This window comes from Protopterus annectens, chromosome 13.part0 (genome assembly GCF_019279795.1).
Source record: "Protopterus annectens isolate FY-2018-M chromosome 13.part0, PAN1.0, whole genome shotgun sequence".
Classification (NCBI taxonomy): Eukaryota; Metazoa; Chordata; order Ceratodontiformes; family Protopteridae; genus Protopterus; species Protopterus annectens.
In genome coordinates this window covers 331,573,808-331,598,547 of record NC_056747.1, presented here as the reverse complement: position 1 = coordinate 331,598,547, position 24,740 = coordinate 331,573,808, and the positions used below count along the sequence as shown (strand labels likewise).

General features: G+C 40.1%; 1 protein-coding gene across 1 annotated transcript in view; it reads right to left on the bottom strand.

The window, feature by feature from the left end:
- The window catches only part of HOMER3 (homer scaffold protein 3), a 948,052-nt gene extending 923,401 nt beyond the window's left edge, over positions 1-24,651 (bottom strand). The window contains exon 1 of the mRNA XM_044054824.1: positions 24,517-24,651. Coding sequence (XP_043910759.1) covers positions 24,517-24,651 — 135 coding nt within the window. The remainder of the gene's footprint in view (positions 1-24,516) is intronic.
- Positions 24,652-24,740: the final 89 nt, after the last annotated feature.

Genomic DNA, 24,740 nt, shown 5'->3' with positions numbered 1-24,740 from the left:
ATCCATTTTGTTTCCTCACTTTTGGTATAGTTGGCCAGATCCCCTCCTTGTATTGTTTCTACTAGCCTGATACAACCATAAATTTAAAAGTGAGGGAATTAGTATTCACTTGATTTCTGATGTCCTGACAGTGCCTCAGGATACGCTCCTTGAACATTCTATTTGTTTTCCCCACATAGAAGGCTGGGTAACGTTAGTTAGAATATAGGTTCAAAGGGTTTGTGAATTGTAGGAACAAAAATGTGATTTATATTGCTCAGTGCCAACGTTGCCCAGCCTTCTATGTGGGGAAAACGAATAGAATGTTCAAGGAGCATATCCTGATGCACTGTCAGGACATCAGAAATCAAGTGAATACGAATTCCCTATATGGTCATATTAAAATAAATGGAGACCACACTTTTAAATTTATGGTTGTAAGTAATACAAGGAGGGGATCTGGCCAACTATACCGAAACTGAGGAAACAAAATGAATCATGAATCTTAGAGCGGACCAGAAACAAATTGTACCGCTCAAACTCATCTTGAAAGGAAGGCCTTTAAAGAAATAATGTATTTGCATTAATTCCGTGTTTCACTTTAAAGCTCCAAGCTTTTAGCTAACACTAAGCAAATATAATATGCATTCTGAATGAAAGGTGTGTCCATATACCAAAATTGTATTGGTTGATTGAATGAATGAGCTGCAGGAAGTTCTTTTTAAATGAAAGGAAGCTGCTTTTTTCTTTAGGATTTGATAAAGGTTCAATAACCGAAAGCGCTTATCCAGAACAGCAGCAGGATCACGTTTTATATGGTCAATAAAGGAACTGATTTTAACTATTTAAACCTTTTTACTTCAGCTTGGGTGGCAGCAGCAGGTTTGCTTTTTACATTTACTTGTTTAAAAGCATCACTTTTCCATTGCACTGCCTTACCTAAAATATATCTGTGAGAGGTACACTATTACTGGGAAAACCATAGCTCTTGCTATATGAAAAACTTTGACTATATGGACCTTTGCTGACAATGTTATATTTCTGGTCTTTAAAATCTTATCCAGATTTATCATAGGTTTCCTTCCAAGAAGCAAATACCTTAATTTCAAAACTGCATTCACTGGCTGAAATCTTTGAGCCTGAAAAAATAAGACTGATCACTGGCTCAACTTATTGCCCCATCTATTTGCAAAGAATTACTAGTCAACATAATTTTTTTCCTTCAAGACTCCTCATATAGTGCAAAACCCAAAGTCAACGCCTTTGAAGTTTGTGAGTTTGAATCGCCTAAGCGTCGGCTACTGGCACATTGTTACAATGGGGTGGCTGTCTCATGACCTTCCCCCCCTTACATGCTTGTCAGCACAAATGACTTAAGTTCTCACTTGTTACTGTGCTGCTACCTGTTTGTCAAGGGCACAGGGTTCGAATCCATCCACCTTCATTTGTCTACTTTGTTACAATAAGCAAGTCAATTAGAGAGTGCTTTTGAACAATTGGTAGTTTGGGATTGGCTCCTTAGTTACTGGGTATGCATTCAAGAGACCACTATCTACCTATGTTAAGCAGTAAACCAACGTTTGCCCTTTCTACTTTCATCTTTAACAGATTCTTTGACTCTTCCTCACTTTCATCCATCATGTGATATAATTTGCAAATGCGAGGTTATTCTCCCAGCAATTCTGACTCCAGCATCTGATTCTTCTAACTCAGCATATTGCATGCTGTATTCAGTGTACAACTTAAACCATGGAGTGACCGTATAAAGCCTTGCAACATTGCCTTCCATATCTTGAACCAATCATTTGCATATTCAGTTCTGACTATTTATTGCTTCTTGTTCTGGAAAAATATTCCTCAGGGGGCAAATAAAGTGAATTGGTTATTCCCATTTCTCTGTGAATCAAACTGTAGCAAGTTCTTAAAAGTCAAAGGTTTTACAGTCGTCAACCAAATACGAAGTAACACCCTGGAAGAAGAAAGAAACCAGTCACATACTGTCAGGAATGCAAACAAAAATGTTTACTCCAAAAAAAAGATTTAGAGCTTTCGTCCCTAACCTGGGACTTCACCAGAATACCAACTAGCTTACATCACTTCCTGTTATGTCATCAGCAGCTGACACAAATCAATATTACTAAAGAGCCAGTGCTATTAAACCCAATACCACTGCTATAAAATTCATACTCAACTATTTAAATCAAATATATAATTGATCAACTACTACTTATTTACATACTGAATTTAAAATAAATTGAAAGAATCACGAATTAAAATTATAAGCACAGTGACTGAACAAACATTCTAAAACGTAAAATATATGAAAACCATAAAAAACAAGAACATTCCCTACTTTATCTAGAAAAGTATACTTCTTAAAAAAAAAAAAAAAAAAAAAAAAAAAAAAAAAAAAAAAAAAAAAATTACGAGCATCTCAACATAACAATAGCACTGGCTCTTTAATAATATGGATATGTGTCAGTTCCTGATGACATAAAAGGAAGTAGTGAAAGTTCTACCTCCAGGGCACTTCATATTTGGTTCTTGGTTTTTAGTATGCCCCCTTCTTTATTGATTACTTAGCTCATTTTACAGTTGTCGATAAAGCAGAAGTAAATATTTTTCTGGAATTCCCTTGTTTTTTCTATTATCCATCGGACATTGACAATTTTCTCTCTAGTGTCTCTGTCCCTTCTAAAGTCAGCTTGTGCATCTAGTAGCGGTCCTTTTATTGCTAAAATCTAGCTTGCATGACCTTGGAGCATTACTTTTCCTAGCATGTAAAATAAGTACATTTATTCAAACATTTGAAACCTCTCTACCATTGGGCTTTCTTGTGACTAGAATATCAACCAGCCTTTTTATTACCAAGGTTGTCATCAAATTTTGAAGGCAAGTTTCAAGAAGCACTGTATCAGCATTATTTGACAGGATTTTAAAGAATTCAGCTGGAAATCCATCACTTTCTATAGCCTTATTAGAAAGACTTTCTAGGACCCAATTAATATCGCTCTCTGGGATGTCAGAGTCTACATCAGGGGAACATACCATCATGTGGATCAGGGATACTAGGGGTCCTTCAAATATAGTTCTTCCATATATCATCACCTCTTCTCTATATTTTTGTCTCCTAATGGGTGCCTTCTATCTGTGTCTTTATAGCATAGTGTATACTGTTAACAGAAAGGTTTCCTTGCTATCACTAATCTACTTGATGAAATCACTCATCTTTTCTGGTTAATGGAGGGAAAAGAGCACTGCATTCTTTAACGTTATTGTTAGAATCAGCCACAAACTGTACTGTATTGACAACAAGCTTTGCTTTACATGCCTGTGATACCAATTATGGTTACGTTTTTAGGGGTGGAGAACTGCTGCTATTGTGCATTATTGTTGGAAGAAGCTGAAATATGTAATTTTGCTTAGTAATTTTTGACATTGTTAGATAAGCTTACTGTCCTCACTTAAGCAATTTTTTTTCTTTGGGGTATTGGTTGCTACCTTTGCGTGTTATTGTTGTAAACGATATGAAATATATTATTGTCAAGATGTACTTTTTGCATTTTAATGTCCACTGTTAAAGTTTTGAATCATGGTTTCAATGCTACACTACCTACATACTTGCTACATTTGTATTACAATATTAATAGCTTGTCAATGTATGTTGGTCAATCTACAGCTACTAGATTTAGTTGCACTCTTGTTCCTGCTGACTGTGTCATCAGCCCCCTCCATAGCATATTGACTCATTTCTCCCCATTACCACACAGCTACCAGATTTGCATTAATTGCATTATGTGAAGGTTAGAAATATATCATTGAAACAAACCTGTACCAATGTAAAACATTTTCCACAATGATGAACCATTACACAATGCTGTACAATGCATGCAGTTGCATGTTCTTCCAGTTCTATATGTAATACTTGTGAAGAATGATAGTACCATCCATACATTTGCCTCCTTTTCCAAAGTTATACCAGTAATAGAATATTGCTTGCTAATTTGGCAACAGTTAAGACTGCCTCTCTACATCTGTGTTAACTGCATCATAAAGTTGATGTTCAATGTAAATGTTCTGCAATTTGTACAGCTTTCACAGTATCCAGATCATAGATTTAAAGGCCCCAAAGAACGCTGCACCTTCCTGGTTATCAAATGAAAAGCTACATGCAGTACTCAGCAGGACTCAGACATTTCTGTGTCATAAATACATCCTTCTCAAGACAGACTACTTCACATAAACAGCACCACTGGCTATTACAGTACCTATAACTTGCAATGAATTCTCCAGTCGTCACTCAGTACTCAAGATCTCTAACTCACAGTCAGGGGTCCATGGCTTTTGACCTCTGTGGAGTTTACATATTTTCCCTACATCTCCATGGGTTTTCTCTGAATGTTGCAATTTCCTCCTACCTCCCAAAAGCATGCCGTTTGACTACTCTAAACTGTCCAAACGCCCAGGTTATCCATTTGTTTAAATGACTTGGTGGATATTACCCGTTATCTAACTTCACTTCCACTTGTCACCCGAAAACTCACAAGTGTACTGGGCGATTAACTTAATATAGCACTGATTTCATCAGGCAAATATGGTTTATATATTACTGAATCCAGGTGGCAGATATTCATGAATTATGATTTATTTCTCTCCTCCATTAGTCTGAGCAAATATCACATCAAGCAGGTAGGAAACTAAGCCAAAGGGAAGAAGCTATCATACATTCTCCCATAAAGCTCTGTTCATAAATTGTTACCATTCTGTCTGTCTGCTGTAATTTGATGCAAAACAGCTTCCTACAGGTACACACTGTAAACATGTCCAAAACAGTTTAGTGCTCTATTTGTATAGTATGTGCTGCAACTGTCATCTTGTATACCAAATTTTGAGAATGTGGATATTTACATATCCATATGTTTTATTTTGTTTAAGTTTGTAACCTGTTAATTGGCATTTATTTATCAAGTCAGAAGTCCTGGAATATCCTCTATTTGTTACACTTTCTGTTTTTCACTGTTATTGCAACTGTTGCCCTACAGGTCATGCCTGAAAATGGACTGAGGACCAGTCCACCTACTGTGTTAATTATATTTGATAAACTATTGTATGCATCACTGCATGTAATGTTAGCTTTGGCAATGGGATGTGCCTGTACCACAGGCAGAAACCCCTCCCTCTCATGGGGGTGAGATGGCAGAGTTGCTCCTTCACACCCCCTTCCTCTACAGCCTCCCTAGCACCAAACTAGTCAGTATCAGGTCATCTAGGTCATAGTCAAGACTCTCTCCCTCTTGAATCTTTACCTTCCAAATGTACTGATTTCACCCCCATGTTGTTTCATAAATGTTACAGTCTGGATTATGATGGTGCCTCAGGAACTTACAGGCTACATTCTGCAAATCCTTGTTTTAATCCTTGTTGAAAAACCTTTGTATTTGTTTTCAGTTCAACCAATCAGCAAAGTGTAGACAACAAGGGGGTTGGAAGCCCCATGCCCTCATCAGACAACCACTTCACAACCTTTGATTATTCCATGCTACAGAAACAACTACACTCATGGCCGGCCTTAGGTATAGGCCAACTAGGCGGCCGCCTAGGGCGCCACTCTAGCAGGGGTGCTTTTCCAGTATTTGTTTATTTTTTTATAGTAAATTGTTTCTTTAAAATGTGTTGAATAAATACAGGAAAAACTGAAGAGCAAGACAAACTGAGAAAAATTAAGAAAAAAGTATCAGGATGGTGTAGGTAGACCAGGATGGGGGCACTGGGCAGTGTGTGTGTGTGGGGGGGGCACTGTGGAGCCCTTTTGCCTAGAACACCAGCTGACCAAAGGCCCGCCCTGACTACACTACAATTTTTATATTATAAAATGTACTATTAATGTGAACAAAAGTATCATCTAACAAGTTCTCAGAAAAGGGAGTGCATGTAAAAACTCTAGCAAGTTTAGGAAAGAGGGTTAAATGTAAGAAGCACCATCAAGTTTCATAGTGTAGCACACTGGTTGAGGTCTGGGAAATCTTTGTTTAGTCAGTTGAGACAAAAATGGTAAAATGAATTACCAGGTGCTACTGAAGATAAGAAAAGTAGGAGGGGGGAAATGGCAACTATGCATGGTCTTGTGACCAGGAAAGGTGCATAAAAAAAAAACAAAAAGCAGGAAAAACTAGTGAGAGGAGCAAGATGGAAAAGCATGTTCCATTTGAATACGCATGTCATAATGCATACTTTGTTCTGGGTCATGGCTAAAACTGTCTTTAGGATAGCACACCTATGCAGTTAAATCTATGTAGCTACTTCATCCTCTTATCAAAGTTTCACTTTTGCACTGATAAAATGCAGTGAAAATACAGAAAAGTACACCCAAGGGGAAACATGAAAAAGGAAGTAAAACCATTAACCTTTTAGCCATGGTAATGTAAAATAGGCACAAAATCTCAGAAGCCATTTGAGGGGTGTTTTTTTTTTTTTTTTTTTAAATAGAAAGGTTAAAGCAAAGACTATACAACTTGCTCAAGGTAATCATCATTACCAGTTCCTGTTCTTCAGTTCACCGTTATGGTCTCATCATGTTCAAAATAGACGGATAAAAACCGAAGTGACAATGCCAAGCCTGATGCCATGTAACCTCAGACGTACAAGAGTGTTTCAAAGATTAGTGAGGACAGCCACAGCATTAATTGGCCAGTAGCACCATCTCTGGCCGCGCAGAATATAACTTGGAATAAACATAAGAATGTAGACATGACAGGGAAATACATCAGAAACTCTGAACTCCTATTTTAACATGTGAACTGAAATGTCAACTTTTTTTAAATAACCTGACAATTTGTGTGTTTGTGTTATCACAGTTGTTTGACAATGCAGCACACACACACTCACACAGCTAACCACTTGAGTCATGAGTCTAAACTACATGTCACACTGCCACGTGGAGTTTAAATAATATGAAGTGACAACTGGTAACAGGAAAGGCAGTATAATTCACACTATGCCAAAATGCCAATGCCATAATTCTCACTTCATGCCAAAATGCTGATGCCTCAATTCCCACTTCATGCCAAAATGCTGATGCCTCAATTTCCATTCCATGCCAGGGTGCTGGTGCCTTGATTCCTACTACATGACAGGATGCTGATGCCTTGATTTCCACTACATGCCAGGATACCAATGCCTTGATTACTACTATCTGACAGGATGCCAATGCCTTGATTTCCACTACATGCCAGGATGCCGATGCCTTGATTCCTACTATATGACAGGATACCAATGCCTTGATTTCCACTACATGCCAGGATGCCGATGCCTTGATTCCTACTACATGACAGGATGCCAATGCCTTGATTCCTACTACATGACAGGATGCAGATGCCTTGATTTCCACTACATGCCAGGATACCAATGCCTTGATTTCCACTACATGCCAGGATACCAATGCCTTGATTTCCACTACATGCCAGGATGCCAATGCCTTGATTCCTACTACATGACAGGATGCAGATGCCTTGATTTCCACTACATGCCAGGATACCAATGCCTTGATTTCCACTACATGCCAGGATGCCGATGCCTTGATTCCCATTCCATGCCAGGATGCAGATGCCTCTATTCCCATTCCATGCCAGGACGCCGATGCCTTGATTACTCCATGCCAGCATGCTCATGCCTTAATTTACAGACACTAACTCTACCTTCCCATAAATATTGTCTTGTTAGCAAGACAATAGTGTTCAACAAAACCAAGCTGAAGCCACCAAACTACATTGCAATTGGAAGAAATTAAATGGATAGCTGACTTGAAAAAAATCAGATTAGTGGACAATGCCTTTTTCATAAAATACTTTAGTTCCTGAAAAGCACCTGCAACATTTTTGAATACAGATTCTACTTTTGCAAACTGTGCTATTATTTAATCAAATGTGTTGCACAACAGTAACAGTATAAAAGATTGCAGGACACTGATCCCATTAACAGTTTGTCAACTGATTAAAGAACTTGACATGTTAGTCAGATCAGAAGCAGTGCAGACAGTAACCAGAATCATTCAAGGCCTGACAGGAAATGTGTACATCGTAAATTTAACAACATCACTGCATATGGTATAGAGGAAGCATGTAAAAGAAAAAGCTACTAAGCAAAGCCTGGATCTTCTAGGCTGCTGAAGGGTTTCGGTTGTTACAGAGACAGTGACATCTGTGTTGTCATGCTGCACATGCACAGCACTGCACCTCTGCATTCCAGGAAGCGGCAGCACTGAGAAGGCATCAACCACTCTCATGGCCTCACTTTATCCACTGGGTCTACCTAACTAGCCACCTCCAGAACAACTCTGATTCACATTTGGGACTAGAGGGGAGACAGACATCTTGGTGTAGTGTCATGCTGCCACTAAGGGGTGCTTCTCTTCTTAAACCCTAACCTACCAACTGCTCTAGTTCATGTTGTCCAAGGGGGAAAGTGTGGAACAGACTCCCTGAGTATCATCCACACCTCTACATGCAACTCAAAGCCCTACCCCCTAGAAGACAACACCCCAGAACAACTCCTCTGCATCCCTGGTCTCCATCAGGAATCAACTGTATCAGGTGCCTAAGCATGCACATCTTCTCCCGAGGGATAGGCACACCCATTCTCCCTGCCTGTGCTGTCAAGCTCCCAAGCAGCTTATAGAACTCGGGTCACCTGGGCTACAGTCAAGGCTCGCGCTCTCTATACCAACATTGCAGGCTTAGCTTTTTTTATGGGCTTTAAAACAGTCATTTATATCTGAATAGAAAGGTTCCAGTAAATTTGAAAGTTTAGGGAATATGATTCCAGTAAATTCTGTACTTCAGGTATCCAGATTTATATAAAATTGGCATGAGGTCTTCATGCATACTTATGCATACTTATTTTGAATCTCTCTCTGTTCTTCAAACCATACAAGAGAATGAAAATGTATTTCTGTCAAGAAGAAACTACTTGTGTTTCAAGTTTAAGTCCAGTTTCATGTCCATTTATTACAGCTTCTATCTCATGGTTTGACTGAATGCAGAGTCACTACCTTTCTGAATTCAGAATTTATACAAAGCTGCAATTTAGAAAGCTGCTAACCTGAAGGTCTAAGCTTCTATTAAGAGTTGTGACTGGGTCTGTAATATTTTGAGGTGGCTATAGCCCAGCAATGCTGTGACTGAATTTTTTTTAAATGAAATTTAGATATAATGCTAATGAGGTGGGAGTGACATGAACACAGCAGCCAAAATCAAGAGAGGATCTCTTTCTGTTATGCACAGGGACACAGCAAGAAAAGATGCGGAAATCTTTTGACACTCATGCTTCTAGCATGCAACTGAAGATAAGCACCCATGTCTTTCTCATATAACAAGATTCCCCTCACAAAAGGTAAAGGAAAGGACCTGATTTAGTATGCTTTAATACTCACCTGGCAGATAGCAATTCCTTGTCCAAAATCAAGTACAGCTGAAACAGGTAGGGAAGCAGTGGCATGAATGCAAAAAGAAACTCTTATATCTGCAAATCAGGTGTCCTCCTTTATGTTACATACTCTAGTAAACACCCGGTATAGAATTTCTATAAAACTGCATTAAGAAGAGAAGATTGAGGGAAATGACTAATACAAACCATAATGACTTTGTTAAGCAATTTGTAATTAAGTACTCAATTTTCGGTGCTGGTGGGGCAGGGCAGCAAGAGACAATTTACATGGCAAAATGGTTAGAAGAACATTAAGTAAATATTGTTTTAATGTGTACGCTGATGGCTCGCCCAGTAAGTGCATTTGGCTCCTTTCCATATTCTTAGCCAACATCTCCCTTTTTTATTACCGTCTGATCACTAAATTTCTTTCAGCCAACCTTTGCCTTGCTAAAGACAAATATGTTATTTACTTTGCATACAAGGGTGTAGTAAGGCAAACTTGTGCTCTCACAAGGTACATTTTTTCCTAAACATCTCAAATACAACTTGCAGACAAGTCATTTGCAAATGAATGCCTAAAACTTTAGTCTAAAACTAGTATTGTTTCCTGTACAGTACCACAGACATTAGCCTGTGCTCACACATAATGATATAAAGTTTACATTAGAACACCAAAAGATTAAACTGCACTTAGGTGACCATTCTTAATATACTAAAAATAGTACAACCAAGAGGTCAAACTAATATTGTAAACTACTCAGAAATAACCTTCTTAAATTCCTCAGAGTGATAAAAACACACCTAATTCTCAGATACTAATTGCAGGCACCTTCCTCCTCCTCTGGGATCATTACAGTCCTCTCCTCATAGCCTTTGCCTCACCTACACCAAACCATCCACCTCTTGGCCTAGAACCATAACCTAACAATTAATATGTTCTGATAAATGATATCAGCTGGTGTTTGCTGACCAAAACAGCAGAATCCAAGAACTACCACACTGTAGCTATTGTCATTGTCAATTGCACATGCATGTACTTTCAACACTGGTTATAACATTAACTTTATGTACTTGTCACTTTGAGTGCATACAGAGTGAGAATTACATACGAAGTTTATTTGCATAAGTACCATATTTTTTTACAGAATATTTCACATCTGGTAAAAAAGGTCCTTTCTGGATCAGGGTATTAACCCAGTAATCAAGAAGAAATACAATAAGATACATATACGATCTGTTGAGAAGATGCAAAAAAGCATCTGAAAAACAGCTCCTTACAGCTTTAGGACACAAATGAAAAATATCCACAATTTCTTCAATGTGGAGGGGGCCAACATTTGGATGGATGTGATTTTTTTTCCAAATATGATGGGGTAGGGGGGACAACAACTGTCCATCACATTTTGGTACTATTAGACTTTGATTTATAGGTAGGTACTAGACTACTGGCCCTAGGGCCTATATAAGCCTAGCCAAAAGGAACCCTGGCTTTCGCCACCCAAGAAAATTATTTTCCTGTGCCACTGTCGAGCAGAGCCACAGAAGTGATCCCCGGGGTGAATTTCCTATCTCCCATCCAATCATCAAGATTTTTCTTGAAGAGTGCTAATGAGGAGCTTTGTTAGATATAGATAGGTAGCTTGTTCCAGAGTATGTATAATCTACTTTGGGTTTTACAGTGCAACTGTATTTATGATTAGAAACTATAGTTAAGAGGTCCTGGGTATAACAAATGGTGGTACAACATTTTCAGTGGCACAGTGATACCAGGAAGGTCAAGAAGGTATTTGCTTTGTCTGGTGAGACACCAGGTACTTGTTTTTATGTTCCACTGCCAACAGTGCATGCAGAATAAGGTAGGGCACACTCCTGAGGAGTCATCCTTCAGATGACATACTGCAACTGAGGCTTATATGCTGAATGTTAATGATCCTATGGTGCATTTAGGCATTGTATACCATTAATGCATCTTAATTCTGGCATCACAATACATGAGACAGCAATGTCAGATACCGGAGAGCATTATAAATAGTTCACAAACAGGATTTCCTAGAGATGCACTTATATTGCAACAAGAAAAAAAACGGACACAATACATGTTACTGTACATTTCATTTGAACTAACTTTGAAAGCTTCAACACTTTTTAGGGTCATGCAGTTAGACAGCTTCTACTTTTAATTGTTCTGGGTAGGTGTTAGCAAACCTTGGAAATCTCACAATATCTATCAAAGTTAAGTACAACTAAGTCTTTGGATCAAATGTCAGCAGCTCATTTCATCAAGGTACTATTACCATAACAGGCTAAAAAAATATAGCCTCAAAAAAAAAAAAAAAAAAAAAAAAAAAGAGAGCATCTCCATTAAATGTATCAGTTAAAAGGCGTGGCATTAGGCCACTGTCCATGTCGTGTTCATAAAGCCAATTTTTACACTGTGTATGCACTGGAGACAGCTTTCTGTACTGTCTGGATTAACAGGGGAATAGAAGACAAGTTCCCAGGTACCTTAATCCAGGTGCATGTTGAAGACCTTATGATGGGGAAGTGTAGCTAATGCCTTACAGGTAATTACTGGATACTGAATTTGGGCCCAGGAACAGTTGATGGTTAAATCAACAATTTCTTTCAAAGTTAAGTCATGGTACTTGTTTTGATCCCGAAGGATTTAGGTGTTTTAGACAATTTCAGAAACAGTGTGATTATCTAAACATATACAATCAATTTTAGGCCCTTATCTACTCATCATTTACCTGTGAGTCTTCAATATCCAAGAGTCTTTCTTTTAGTCCACCTATTAAGATAACATAAAACTAGAGAAAATTAAAAACAGGGAAAGATAAGGTATCTGTTGTATCAAACGTTAGACTCCAAACAGCAGAAAATACAACCCCCCCAGAATATCTAAACATTCGCTGGACATTACCACAGTCACTCCTGTCCTGGGAGGAAAGGTATACAGTTTTGCCATATTAATGCCCAAATCTTATATTACAAATATGATTTTCTTGAGGCATGAACAAAGCATCATAATCCAGAAAGTGACCACCAAAACTGTACCCTTCTTCAATTACAAATCACCATCTCCAGTTATCTATGTTGCAACATCCTGCACATCACTCCTTATAACCTATTTATACTGGAGAAAAAAAAAAAAACACTGACATTGTATACATTTTCAATAAAAATAATTTATTCATGGGGGGCATTAACCTGGACCTTTAAGGCCCTAAAAGCACTCAGGTTTATAGATCTCTGTCACTTAACTGAATAAACTGATTTCATCAGAGTTCAGCCAATCAGTTAATACACACACTTCTAGATCTGCTTTTACAACTTCCATAACAGACTTTGTCACCTGACTTCCGAACACAACGTGACCATAACCTCATTTCTAGCACCATCTCATTTACAGTACCTAAACATCTTTAAAAGGAAACCCGAATTTAAAACTTTTCCAAATCCAAAGAATTACTTACTTATAGAAGTAGAAACCATAGATCGTACTTGTCTATGTCTATGGTTGGGGTGATTTCTAATAGAGCTCTTCATTATAAAACTATAGAACACTTTAAATAAAATACTTCCAGTATAAAGTAAAAGGTTTAAAGGTAACAACTTCCCCTAAAATACTGTGACCTTACTGGGGGGGGGGGGGGGGTGAACATTTCAAACAAGTATAAGAACTACCTGCATTTTTTTGTCACAGTAATGAAACGCAAACTCCGAACCAAAGAAGCAAAAGCCAGAAGTCTAAGTCATCTGCTAACCTTATTTTTTTATGGCAAGTATTTAACAGCACTGTTAATCAATGCCCCCACCAGAGACAGATCACAGAACAAAACTGATCCCAAACGATAAGGCAGAGAATTAATAATGTGACCCAGACACACACAACCTTAAAAAAGTGCCTGAAGTCTGGATGAATATGGATGTGATAAGCATCTTTTAAATCTACTGTTACCAGGAAACAAATGAGGAAAAGGGGGTAACAGGTTGTGAATAGACAGCATTTTGAACTTTGGCACCATCACAAATCGATTAAGAAAAGAAAACTCCAGAACTGGTCTCCAAAGCATTTTCTTTCTTTGGCACAGAAACATCCTTGAATAAAAAACTTTCCCAACACGGAAATAAGGAACTGGCTGCATCTCTCCCCAAGCCAACATATGTTGAAGGATGGGGGAAATAAGAACCTGATCTGATAAGGAATTATCCCCCTAGAAAGCAGGGATTTCCTTATTCTGCCATCTGTAATCTTGATGAATGATCTTCAGAACCTATTTGTCTGAAACTATCTATTGTCACAAAGAAAAATGGCAATTTTGACTTTCTGGAAGGGTAAAGAGACTGTCAGGGCAGGAGGGAGGGGTCAAGGTCTCTTAAATAGTCATTCTGACTGGTTTGTTTTGGGGAGGTTACTGTATTTCTTTTGGAACATCCTTGCCATTTCTTCTTGAAACATTTGTTTATCATTATACTGAGACTTGTTTCTTTTAGTTCTTTACAAACTGGATGAAGGGTTAAAGAATCCCTTGAAAATTTGGAAAAGGAGTGTTGAAAAATCTTAGACATTCTCTGGATCAGCCTACCCCTCTCACTGCGCTTTTTGATAACCTCTGCAGTAGAGGGACCAAAAACTACATCTTTATCCAGAGGAGAATTTAAAATCTCATTTTCACATCTCCTGGGAGGTTGTGAGAATGCAGCCAGGCAAACCTCCTCAAAACAGTACCACTGACCATTGCCCTGGAAGAACTATCAAAGTCATGCCCACACTTAAAAGCAATGAGTTGTGACCTACAAAATGGAAGAAATTAAACCACTTAAAGCAGATTTTCCTCACAAGAAAAATACTGTGGGCAAACATTCCTCACACCATGACTGTGAAATTAACCATCTTCATAACTATGACTTCCCGGGCCCACTACTCACTTCTTCTGTTTGTTTATTTTTACACAATGAACTACGTACAAATAAGTTGGCAAGCAATTAAAAGCCTCCTATAAGACTTCAAGTAATGTTCAAAACCAGATCTGCCTTAAAGAATGGTGTGCTAATCCCCAGGACTGAAAATTGGCTCATTCTAATTAAACTCAATGAAAAAGTACTTCAGTCATTCAAACCACAGGAAACGATGTTTGCAAACTTATTGCCAGGAAATTAATACCATCGTGAAACCTTTAAAAAAGGACAGACTGGCTCCATTCTGGAGCATTTCTCCCCGGACCTCCGCTGAAAACAGGATCTGTGGAACCTAGTTGGAATTTCCCGGTCAACAAATGTTAAATAAAATAAATAAATGTAGTTGACAGGGCTACCCTTCTCTCATCATCTATTTTGAAATTGCTCTAGAACAGATATTGCCCCTTCCTGTCAAATAAATGCAGCACTAAATAATTGCCCCACAGACTTTGACAACTACAGTGAAAACGTAACATTAGTGAGACCATGGTTCAACAGATCAACTTGTGAAAAATATGATTTGAGAAAACAGCCACAGTTATCTAGAACCTACTACCTAATAACCAAAGAAAAGAAGCAAATTATCCCTCCTTCAGAGTAAAAAGCTTAAACTATACATTCAGATTATATACAAATGTTAAGTGCTTTAGACAAACTGTATAAACCCTTGCCCTGCCCTCTTACAACCTTAACTCAAATAGAAATGTAACTTTGTGGGCAAAGCTTTATCAAAAACTGTAAACAGTAAACATGTAAATAAACAAAAGTAACCAGGCTTACATATCAGCTAATGACAACAGGAATGCTTTTTACACAAATACTTGTGTATTGAGTTTTGGGACTATAGAGTAAAGATAATCCACATTATTAATCACTCAGATACAAGCTTTAGTTTTAAGTACAAGAGCCCTTTACATAACATATACAAATTTATAGCTCATGTTAATATTACTGTAGACTGAAATTTCCTAGTAAAGCAGTACATAAAGGCACCAAAAAGTTATGCTACCTCTGTATAAATTCTTGAGTCATCCCATCTTGAATTTGGTACTGTTTCTTGCCTCTTTGGAGAAGCAGGAATAGATAAAGCTAAAGGAATCAGACTGTATTTTACAACAAATATTAAGTTAGTTAGGGGCCAAAGTTATAAAGAACAATACTTTCAAGACAGTTTTGTTTAGTTATTACAAGGTGTGCAATCATTATTTACTGTAGTATCACTGACAGGTTACTAGCATCGACTCTGGGACTCAGCCTTATGACAAACTGAATACAAAAAAATTAAAAATTAATAAAGATAGTAATTATCAAATAGTAGTGTCTTCATGTTGAAGTCTCTCTGCATTACTTTCTAGTATCTATCAAGCCGCATACTCATCTACAGTTTAAAATCTGATCTTGCTGAATGCACTCCATTTAATAACTTAACACTGGGATGCAGACTTGTATATAACCTTCTTTTGAGGGCCCTAACACTGCACTTTTATAGGTTCATAGGTAGGTACTGGGCTATCTGCCCGAAGGCATATATTAGCCCAGCCACGTTGTGCGGTATTCACCGCCCCTTTGGTTAGTTCCCTAGGCCCTTGATCTAGCAGCTAGTACCCTTGGCACCTATCTAGTAGAGTTGTTGGTATGATCCCTGGTGTGAACTTTGTTACCCATCCACTCTTCAAGGTTCCTTTTGAAGAGTGATAGTGAGGGGCTCTGTCTTATGTAGATCGGGACCTTTTTCCATAAGCAAGGGAAGTCTTTGCGAAGGGAATCTATCCCTCTAGCATGTTCTACTCATTGTTGTGCTAAGGTTTATATCCCTAGAGCATGTAGCGCGAGTAGATTTTGTTTTGCTAAGATGGCGCATGTTCAACAGTTCTGGGTTGGACATGGCTCTGTATGTTAGACAGAGATCGCCTCTGAGAAGGCAGTATGCAACAGAGAAAAGCCTTAGTTTTTTCAATCATTTTGCATAGGGCAACTGTTTGAGGCCAGTAATCCTCTTAGTGAGGTACCTCTGTGGTCTCTCCAACTGCTGGAGATGCCTAGCCAGGTACATTCCAATTGGTGCATTGTACTCAATAATGGGTCTGATGAGGGAAGAGTAGAGGGCCACCACTACATCCTTAGATCTTGATGCGAACCCTTTCGTGATCAGATGGGTAGCATAGAAGGATTTTATAACCACCTTGGCAACATGGTTATCAAAGGAAAGCTGACTATCTACTTGGTTCCCTAGATCCTTTATTGCTTCTTCCGATTTCAGGGGGTTACCTCCTATGTGGTAGTTCGCGAGTACTCTGTTTTTTCCAAAGGGGATTACTATGCATTTTTTTAGCATTTAGCTCGAGACCATGGCTTTGACACCATGCATTAGTCTCATTAAGGCCCTTCTGGAGGATATCCATGTTGGCCGGAGACTCTATTATAGCACCCAGTTTGCAGTTGTCCGCAAACCTGGTCAGCCACAGCCCTTCAGTGCTTGCCTGTACTTCTGAGAAGTATATGCCAAACAGGAGGGGCCCCAGGACAGAGCCCTGAGGCACACCAATCGTCACTGGTCTGGATTCGGACATAGATCCCGCTACTCTTACTTTGTGGGATCTGTCTGAGAGCCGGTTTGCGATCCATCTTGTGACGTAAGGGTTTATGCCCAGGTTGGTGAGTTTATCAATAATACCCGAATGGGGAATGGTGTCAAATGCTTTAGCAAGGTCAAGGTAAGCAGTGTGTACCTCCTTTCCCTTATCTATAGCCCGAGTAACTGTCTCAAAGAAGTCCACCAGGTTCAGGAGGCATAATCTGCCCTTGACGAAGCCGAACTGTGTGGGGTCAAGTGTTTGGAGGTTCCCAATCTCTCCATTTATGAGTTCCATAATGATTCGCTCCATTGCCTTACAGATCAGACTGGTCAGGCTTATTGGTCGGTAGTTCCCAGGGTCGGTTGTGGGCCCACCCTTGTGCAGCGGAACCACCGTTGCTGTGCGCCATTCTATGGGCACATATCCTGTCAAGAGGCCGAGACTGAACAGGGTATTCAGATGCTGGGTTAATTCATTTTGGAGCTTGCGTATGACACAGCCCGGGACACCATCTGGTCCCATGGAGGCAGTGTTTTTAGCTTTAGATAGAGCCTTATTAACCAACGTATCAGTAATAATTGGAGTTACACAATCCCCTGGAATAGTAATAGGCCTTGTAGGTGGTGAGGGGGGGGGGGGGATTTGCACTGAACCTATCAGCCAAGATGTTGGCAATGTCAGTGGGGTCAGTGTATTTTGTTCCATTTTGTACTAGCTCAGAACAGACCTGAGCGTTGCCATTTAGGTTTTTGATGTAACCATAGAAGATCTTATGGTTATCCTTGGCAACCGTCTTTTCAAAAGAGGCTTTAGTTGACTTGATGAGGGTCCTCAATTTCTTACTAATGCTGATCAGGGATGATTTTTCTACTTGAGATTTGGCCTTTTTTTGTGTAAGTCTCCTCCTTTTATTGTATAGTTTGCTTATGGCCGGGGTCCACCAGACTGGTTTCTTCTTGCTTGAGGAAGGAGTCTTGGTTTTATTTGGGATAGCACGGTCCATGCAATCCTGAAGATGTATATAAAGTGCCTTGGTGTAGGATTCTGCATCCTGGATATCATTATCCTTCTGCAAGGGAATAGTGAAGCTTTACACTTTTGACGCAAGTAGTTTGAAGTTTGCTTTGGAAAGGTTTTTTTACAATGGTTTCTTTGACTGGGGGAGGTGGAGGGGTGAGGACGTCCAGGGTTATCAGTTTGTGGTCTGATCTGACCAGAGAGGGAGTGATAATGGGTGTGGTACAATGGGCGCCCATATTTGTGATGACTAAATCCAATATGTTGTCCCCTTTAGTGGGAGAACATACCAGTTGTTCAAGGGCATTTGAATTTATAAATTCTATGAACCGCTGGGCATAGGAGTTAGAACTTTGGTAGTTCGCCCAGTCTATACCAGGGTAGTTGAAATCACCCAAAATGATGGTGTTGGGTAGGACCTTTATATTTTCCAATGCCTCAAGGAATGCTGAGTGAGCATCTTGGGGCATGGTGGGAGATCTACAACAGGCTACGACTTGAAATGTGGTTTTGCCTGCTGATAGTTGTGCATGGATGATCTCTGGGGCATCATGCTGCACCACTAACCTGGAGATGTGGGTATCCTTGATGAATATGGATACACCTCCGCCCTTTGTACTGCGATCCGGTAACTGAGGCCGGAATGTATGATATGAATTGTAACCTGGTAGTGCTGGGGTGCTCTCTGGAGCCTTGAACCAGGTTTCCATCACTGCACACACATCGATTTTCTCCATACTGAGGAGTACCTCGAGTGCGTGCATTTTGAGGTTGAGACTTCTGGCGTTGAGTAGCATTACCCTTAGTTTTTGGTTACCTGTGCTGGTTACGGTGGTTGGTTTGTCCTTTGAGCCTTGCCTAAAAAAGACACTAAGGGGACGGCAAGAGCCTTGGCCAGTATTCGAAAGCCTAGGGGTGATGGGTGCAAACCATCTCTGGCGAAACAGCGAGGCTCGTCTATCATGTCATCCCAGGCAGACAGACACTGGATCCCCTCAGAATGACACCAGAAGCTTAGCCAATTGTTGAAATTGATCATTTTGTCTTTGTACTGTGGTATCATTCTAGGTGAAGGTAGTTTGCTACTTAAGGTCAGGGTCATACCAGCCTGCGCTACATGATCAGAGAGCTCCTCAATGTCTCTTTTCATGTAGTCCAGGGAGGTACATCTTAGATCATTCACACCAACATGTACAATGACAGCGTCATACTTGTACTTGTTCTGGAGTGACCTAAGTGCCTGTGTTATGTGGCGGATCCTAGCACCTGACAGGCAGCTGACAGTAACTTTCTCCTTGTTTAGCCTGGTGAGTGGATCATCTGTGTGCCTTACTATAGAGTCTCCTATTACTAGAGTGTTGGGTATGGTGTTTTGCCTTAGGGGCTGTCATGAGGCACACTGCTGAGGTGAATGGTGTGTTTTCTGGCTTGTGTTTGGAGGTGCAGGTTGCTTGCTTGTCTGCTTTGGAGGGCACTGTTTCTTTTTCAGATCGGTACCTAGTGCCTCCGAATATGTTTTTGTGTATTTATGTGTATGTTTTGCCGGTGCTCGTTTTGTAGATCCATGTGCGACTGGTGGTGTGATGCTAGTGTGTCTCTTCTCCTCTTGACTGTCTATTACAGTCATGGGTTGAGAGCACTTAGCCTCCAGTCTGGCTGTGTATTTGCATCTCTCACAAGTGTTTGTGTCTAGAGGTAAGAGGATAGGGTTGTCTGTATACATGAGGCAGTTGTGATATTGCCTCAGGATGCCCAATTCCACCAGATGAACTGGAGAGTACACCTGAATCTGACCTCTGGACATGCTTGGAAGACAGAGTTTCACTTGTCTTGCGGACAGTCGAGGGTCTTATGCTGTATTATAAAAGTGCTGTCTAGGAGATTTGGAAAATAATAGTGCTGTCTAGGAGATTTGGACAAGTGCTGATTTGGGTTATGCAAGTGCTGCAATAAGAGCAGTAGATCTGAAGCACTTGAGTTGAGGCTTGCCTAGTTTTTGCCTAGAGAACAATGAGAAAAAACAAAGCAAAACACTATATACAGTTCTGGAGAGCATCCTTTTGGCACTTCACAGTAGTAATACGTCATGTGTTTATAGGTTCATAGGTTAGTACTAGGCTATCGGCCCTAGGGTCTATACAAGCCTAGCCATAACAATTCCCCCCTGGCTATTCTTCCCACAGTATTTACTTCCCTGGACCCCTATCTATAGCAGGGCGATTGATGTGATCCCCGGGGTGAATTTCTCATCTCCCATCCAATCATCAATATTCTTTTTGAAGAGGGCCAAAGAGGAGCTCTGCTTGACATGTATGGGCAGTCTATTCCAGAGTCTGGGGAGTCTCTGGGTCAGGAACCTATCCCTCCAGTATGTTTTGTTCATTGTGATGACAAGGTTTAAATCCCTGGAGCATGCGTCTCTGAGGGATTGGGATTTCTTTAAGTGTAGCATGTCCAACAGCTCTGGGTTTGACATGGCCTTGTATGTTAAGCAGAGATCACCTCTGAGTAGACTATATGCGACAGAGTATAGATTGAGTTTTTTTAGACGGTCAGCATAGGGCATCTGCTTTAGGCCTGTGATTCTTTTAGTGAGGTATTTCTGCGACCTTTCCAGTTGTTGCAGATGTCTTGAGAGGTACATACCAAACAGGGCATTGTATTCTATATAATGGGTCTAATGAAGGATGAGAACAGTGGGACAATGACCTTTTTTCTCGATGAAAAGCCCTTAGTGATGAGGTGTGCCACATAGAAGGATCTCCTGACTGTTGTGGCGATGTGGTTATCGAAGGTGAGACCACTGTCCACCTGTGTCCCCAAGTCTCTTATCACACTTTTGGTGCTTAGTGTACTGCCACCTATGTGGTAATTCATGGGTACATGTTTCATCCCAAGGGGTATAACTATACATTTCTTGGCATTGAGCTTGAGCCCATGGCTGTGGCACCAAGCATCTGTTTCTGTAAGGCCCTTTTGTAGAATATCCACATAATTTGGGGATTCAATAATGGCTCCCAGTTTGCAGTCATCTGCGAACTTTGTTAGCCAGAGTCCCTTAGTGTTGGCCTGTACTTCAGAGAAGTAGATGCCAAACAAGAGCGGTCCCAGGACTGAACCCTGAGGTACTCCACTTGTCTGAAGCTGGATTTGGAGTCTGCTACTTTTACAGTGTGGGTTCTGTCAGTAAGCCAAAACTGGCAACTCAAGTGACGTAGGGATTAATGCCCAGCTTAGTAAGTTTATCTACGATTCCAGAGTGGGGGAGAGTGTCAAAGGCCTTGGCGAGGTCCAGATGGTCTGTGTGGATCACCTTACCCTTGTCCACGGCTCTGTAGACTGATTCGAAGAAGTCAATCAGGTTCAGGAGACAAGATCGGCGCTTCACGAACCCAAACTGCATAGGGTCCAGTGTTTGAAGGTGCCAATATCTTTGTTTATAAGTTCCATGATAACACATTCCATGGCCTTGCAGATCAGGCTCATCAGACTGATGGGGAGGTAGTTCCTGGGATCCAAGGTGTATCCCCCCTTGTGGAGTGGGATAACTGTAGCTGGGCGCCACTCAGTAGGCATGAAGCCTGAGGTGAGGCTACGATTAAACATGACACTTAGGTGAGGTGCCAGTTAACTTTGTAGTTCATGTAGTACACAGTCTGGGATGTGGTCTGGTCCCATGGATGCTGTATTCTTAGCTTTGGAGAGTGCATTTTTTTTTACCTGTGTGGCCATTATTACCGGAATTTGGCAATCTTTTGGTATTGAGATGGGCCCTTTAGGGGGTGACAGGGGGTGAAGTTTTCACTGAATCGATCTGCCAGGATAGTGGCAATATCCTTGGGAACAGTATATTTAATGCCATTCTGTTGTAACTCAGAGCAGATCTGAGCACTGCCATTTAGATTCTTGACATAGCTATAGAATGCCTTGTGGTTGTCTTTGGAATCTTTGGCAATTTTATTTTCATAACTAGCTTTGGAGGATTTTATGAGGGATCTCAGCTTCTTACTGAGGCTGGTAAGGGAGTTTTATGCATCCTGGGATTTTCCTCTTTTCTGCAACAGTTTCTTCCTTTTGTTGTAAAGTTTGTTTATGACAAGGGACCACCAGATTGGCTTCCTTTTTTGGAGGAGAGCATCTTGGTTCTATTGGAGATGGCATGATTCATGCACGAGTGGATGTGCTCATACAGTGCCTTAGTGTAGGATTCAGCAGTCGAACTTTCAGTTCCCATCTGCATGGGTGTCATGAGGTTTGTCACTTCTGACTTGAGTAGCATGAAGTTGGCTTTGGAGAAGTTTTTTATGGAGGTTTCCTTACTGGGGGGTGGGATGTGGATGTCAAGGGTGATTAGCTTATGGTCAGACCTGACCAACAAGGGGGTGACCATAGGTGTGGCGCATCGATTTCCCATGTTGGTAATGACCAGGTCTAGGATATTGGAGCCCCTGGTGGGACTAAGGATTAATTGATCCAAGGCATTGGAATTTATGAACTCCAAGAACCGTTGAGCAAAGGTGTTGGTACACGAGTAGTTTTCCCAGTTAATGGCAGGGTAGTTGAAATCACCCAGTATTAGGGTGTTGGTTGTATCTTAATATTTTCCAGTATGTTTAGAAAGGTGTAGTGAGAGTCTTGGGGCATGGTGGGGGATATGTAGCAAGCTACAATTTGGATTGCAGTCTTTACTAGTGTTAGTTGCACTGGAGAATTTCAGACACATTGTGTTGGGCAACTAGCCTGGTGTTGTGAATATCCTTGGTGAATATGGACACTCCTCCACCTTTAGTGTTTCGGTCCTGGTTTGGTGGCCGAAAAGTGTTTAACTGGAACTATAAAGACGGAGAGAGATTATGATAGATTAGTATAAATGGGGACGATGTGACAGGAAAAGGTTACGGAAACTGGTAGAAAGGGGTGGGATAGCCAGGTGAAGAGGAGGAAGTGTGGTGAGTACAGAATCTTTACAGACGGGGTGGAGAAAAGTAGACAAGATTGATGTTCAACCAACTTAAAATACTGCTTTAAAACTCCACAGGAGACTCAAAACACTATATTAACATGGACAAAACTAGAAGTCCATCTGTTCAGATCAAAGAATACTAATGAGCACCAACAATTTTCAAATGGTTAGTGCACTGAGATACTTGACTGCCTACCAGAACAGCAATCTACCATTCAAAAGAAATGTGCTTAATGGTTGTGTATTTGTGATGCCAGACCAAATGGCAAAAAGAAAGTCCACACATCTAGAGCCATACCATATTAGTGCATATAAGGTTAGACAAGATATCTTATGAGATAGGCTTGAAAATTGGGGAAGATGGGGAAAAAGGATGACTAAAGGACTAAAGCTAGGTGTCTCTCTCTCTCTCTGGGTTCGAGTCCTACAGACGTGATGAATTAAAGATCAAAAAAGAAGTCTGTTCCATGCTAGTCCAGTAAGGTCCTTCAGTGTCATCCCTATGGTTGTTGTCAATGTGTCCAGCCATTTGGTTGCAGGTCACCCTATTTGCCTGGTTCCTTCAGTCTTTCCAAACATAATGTCCTTCACCAGTGATCTCGCTCTTCTGACGGTATGTCCAAAATAAGACATTCGTAACTTCATCATTTGGACTTCTAGTGACATAGACAGTTTAATCTCTTCCAAAATAGATTTATTAGATCTTCTGGCAGTCCATGGCACACAGAGACTCCTTCTCCAGTGCCAAAATTCAAGAGAATCAGTCTTCTTTCTGTCCCATTCCTGTGGTGTCTAGCTTTCGCATCCATAATTGACCACGGAGAAAACGAGTGCATGGATAAGTCTAATCTTCATTTTGAGTGTTATTTCCTTGCTTTTGAATACTTTTGTCAACAGCCTTCAATGTAGAGCAATCAAGTGCTATTCTGCAAAGTATTTCTTCCCTGCTAGTTACTTCTATCTTTGCAAAAGAGCCCAAGAGGAGCCCAAGAGATTAAAATTCTTTACACCTTCTATTCTAACTTCTGCAAGCTCAAAATCTTTGTCATTTTCTGTGTTCATAATCTTTGTCTCATTTATGTTTAGTTCTAATCCCATGTTATGACTTTCGGCTTTAACTTTTCTCAACAGATACAGCCTTGTCTTCTTTGCTGCTGGTGATGAGCGTTGTGTCATCTGCATAGCACAGGTTGTGTATATTTTGGCTGCCAACTGTAAAACCGATGCTTTCTTCTTCCAAACTTGCTTTTCTGAAGATGGCTTCACTGTAAAGGTTGAGCAGGTTCACATCTCTATCGTCCCTTACTCAAACGTAAATATCAGATTGGTTTCATGTTAATTTCTTTACTAACAGCAAACTCTGTTCTCTATTAATGCACAACTTTGTTTTGTATTCAACTGTGTTTTACTCTATATTTCTCTATTTATTATTGTAATGTTTTGGCAAATTAGTTATCTTTTGTTAAACCTCCATGTTAATTTTCTTTTACTTTTGTGGAGATTTTCTCTGGTCAAAAAAGGGTTATTGCTCAGTAGGACATTCCCAATCAACAAATGTCAAAAACACATTGGTAAGGTGACAAGATGCATCCTTGCCTGGACACCACGTTTTACTGGAAACCAATCAGGTTTGCCATATTCAGTTCTCACTGCAGCTTCATGATTTTCATAAAGGTTCTTTATCAGCTGAGTTATGTGTTTTGTACTCCCATTTGTGCTACAGTTCTCCATAGTTTATCATGATCTACAGAGTCAAAAGCTTTCCTTTAGTCAATGAAGAAAGTATATCGGCTTTTGGTATTCTTTGCTCTTCTCCAATA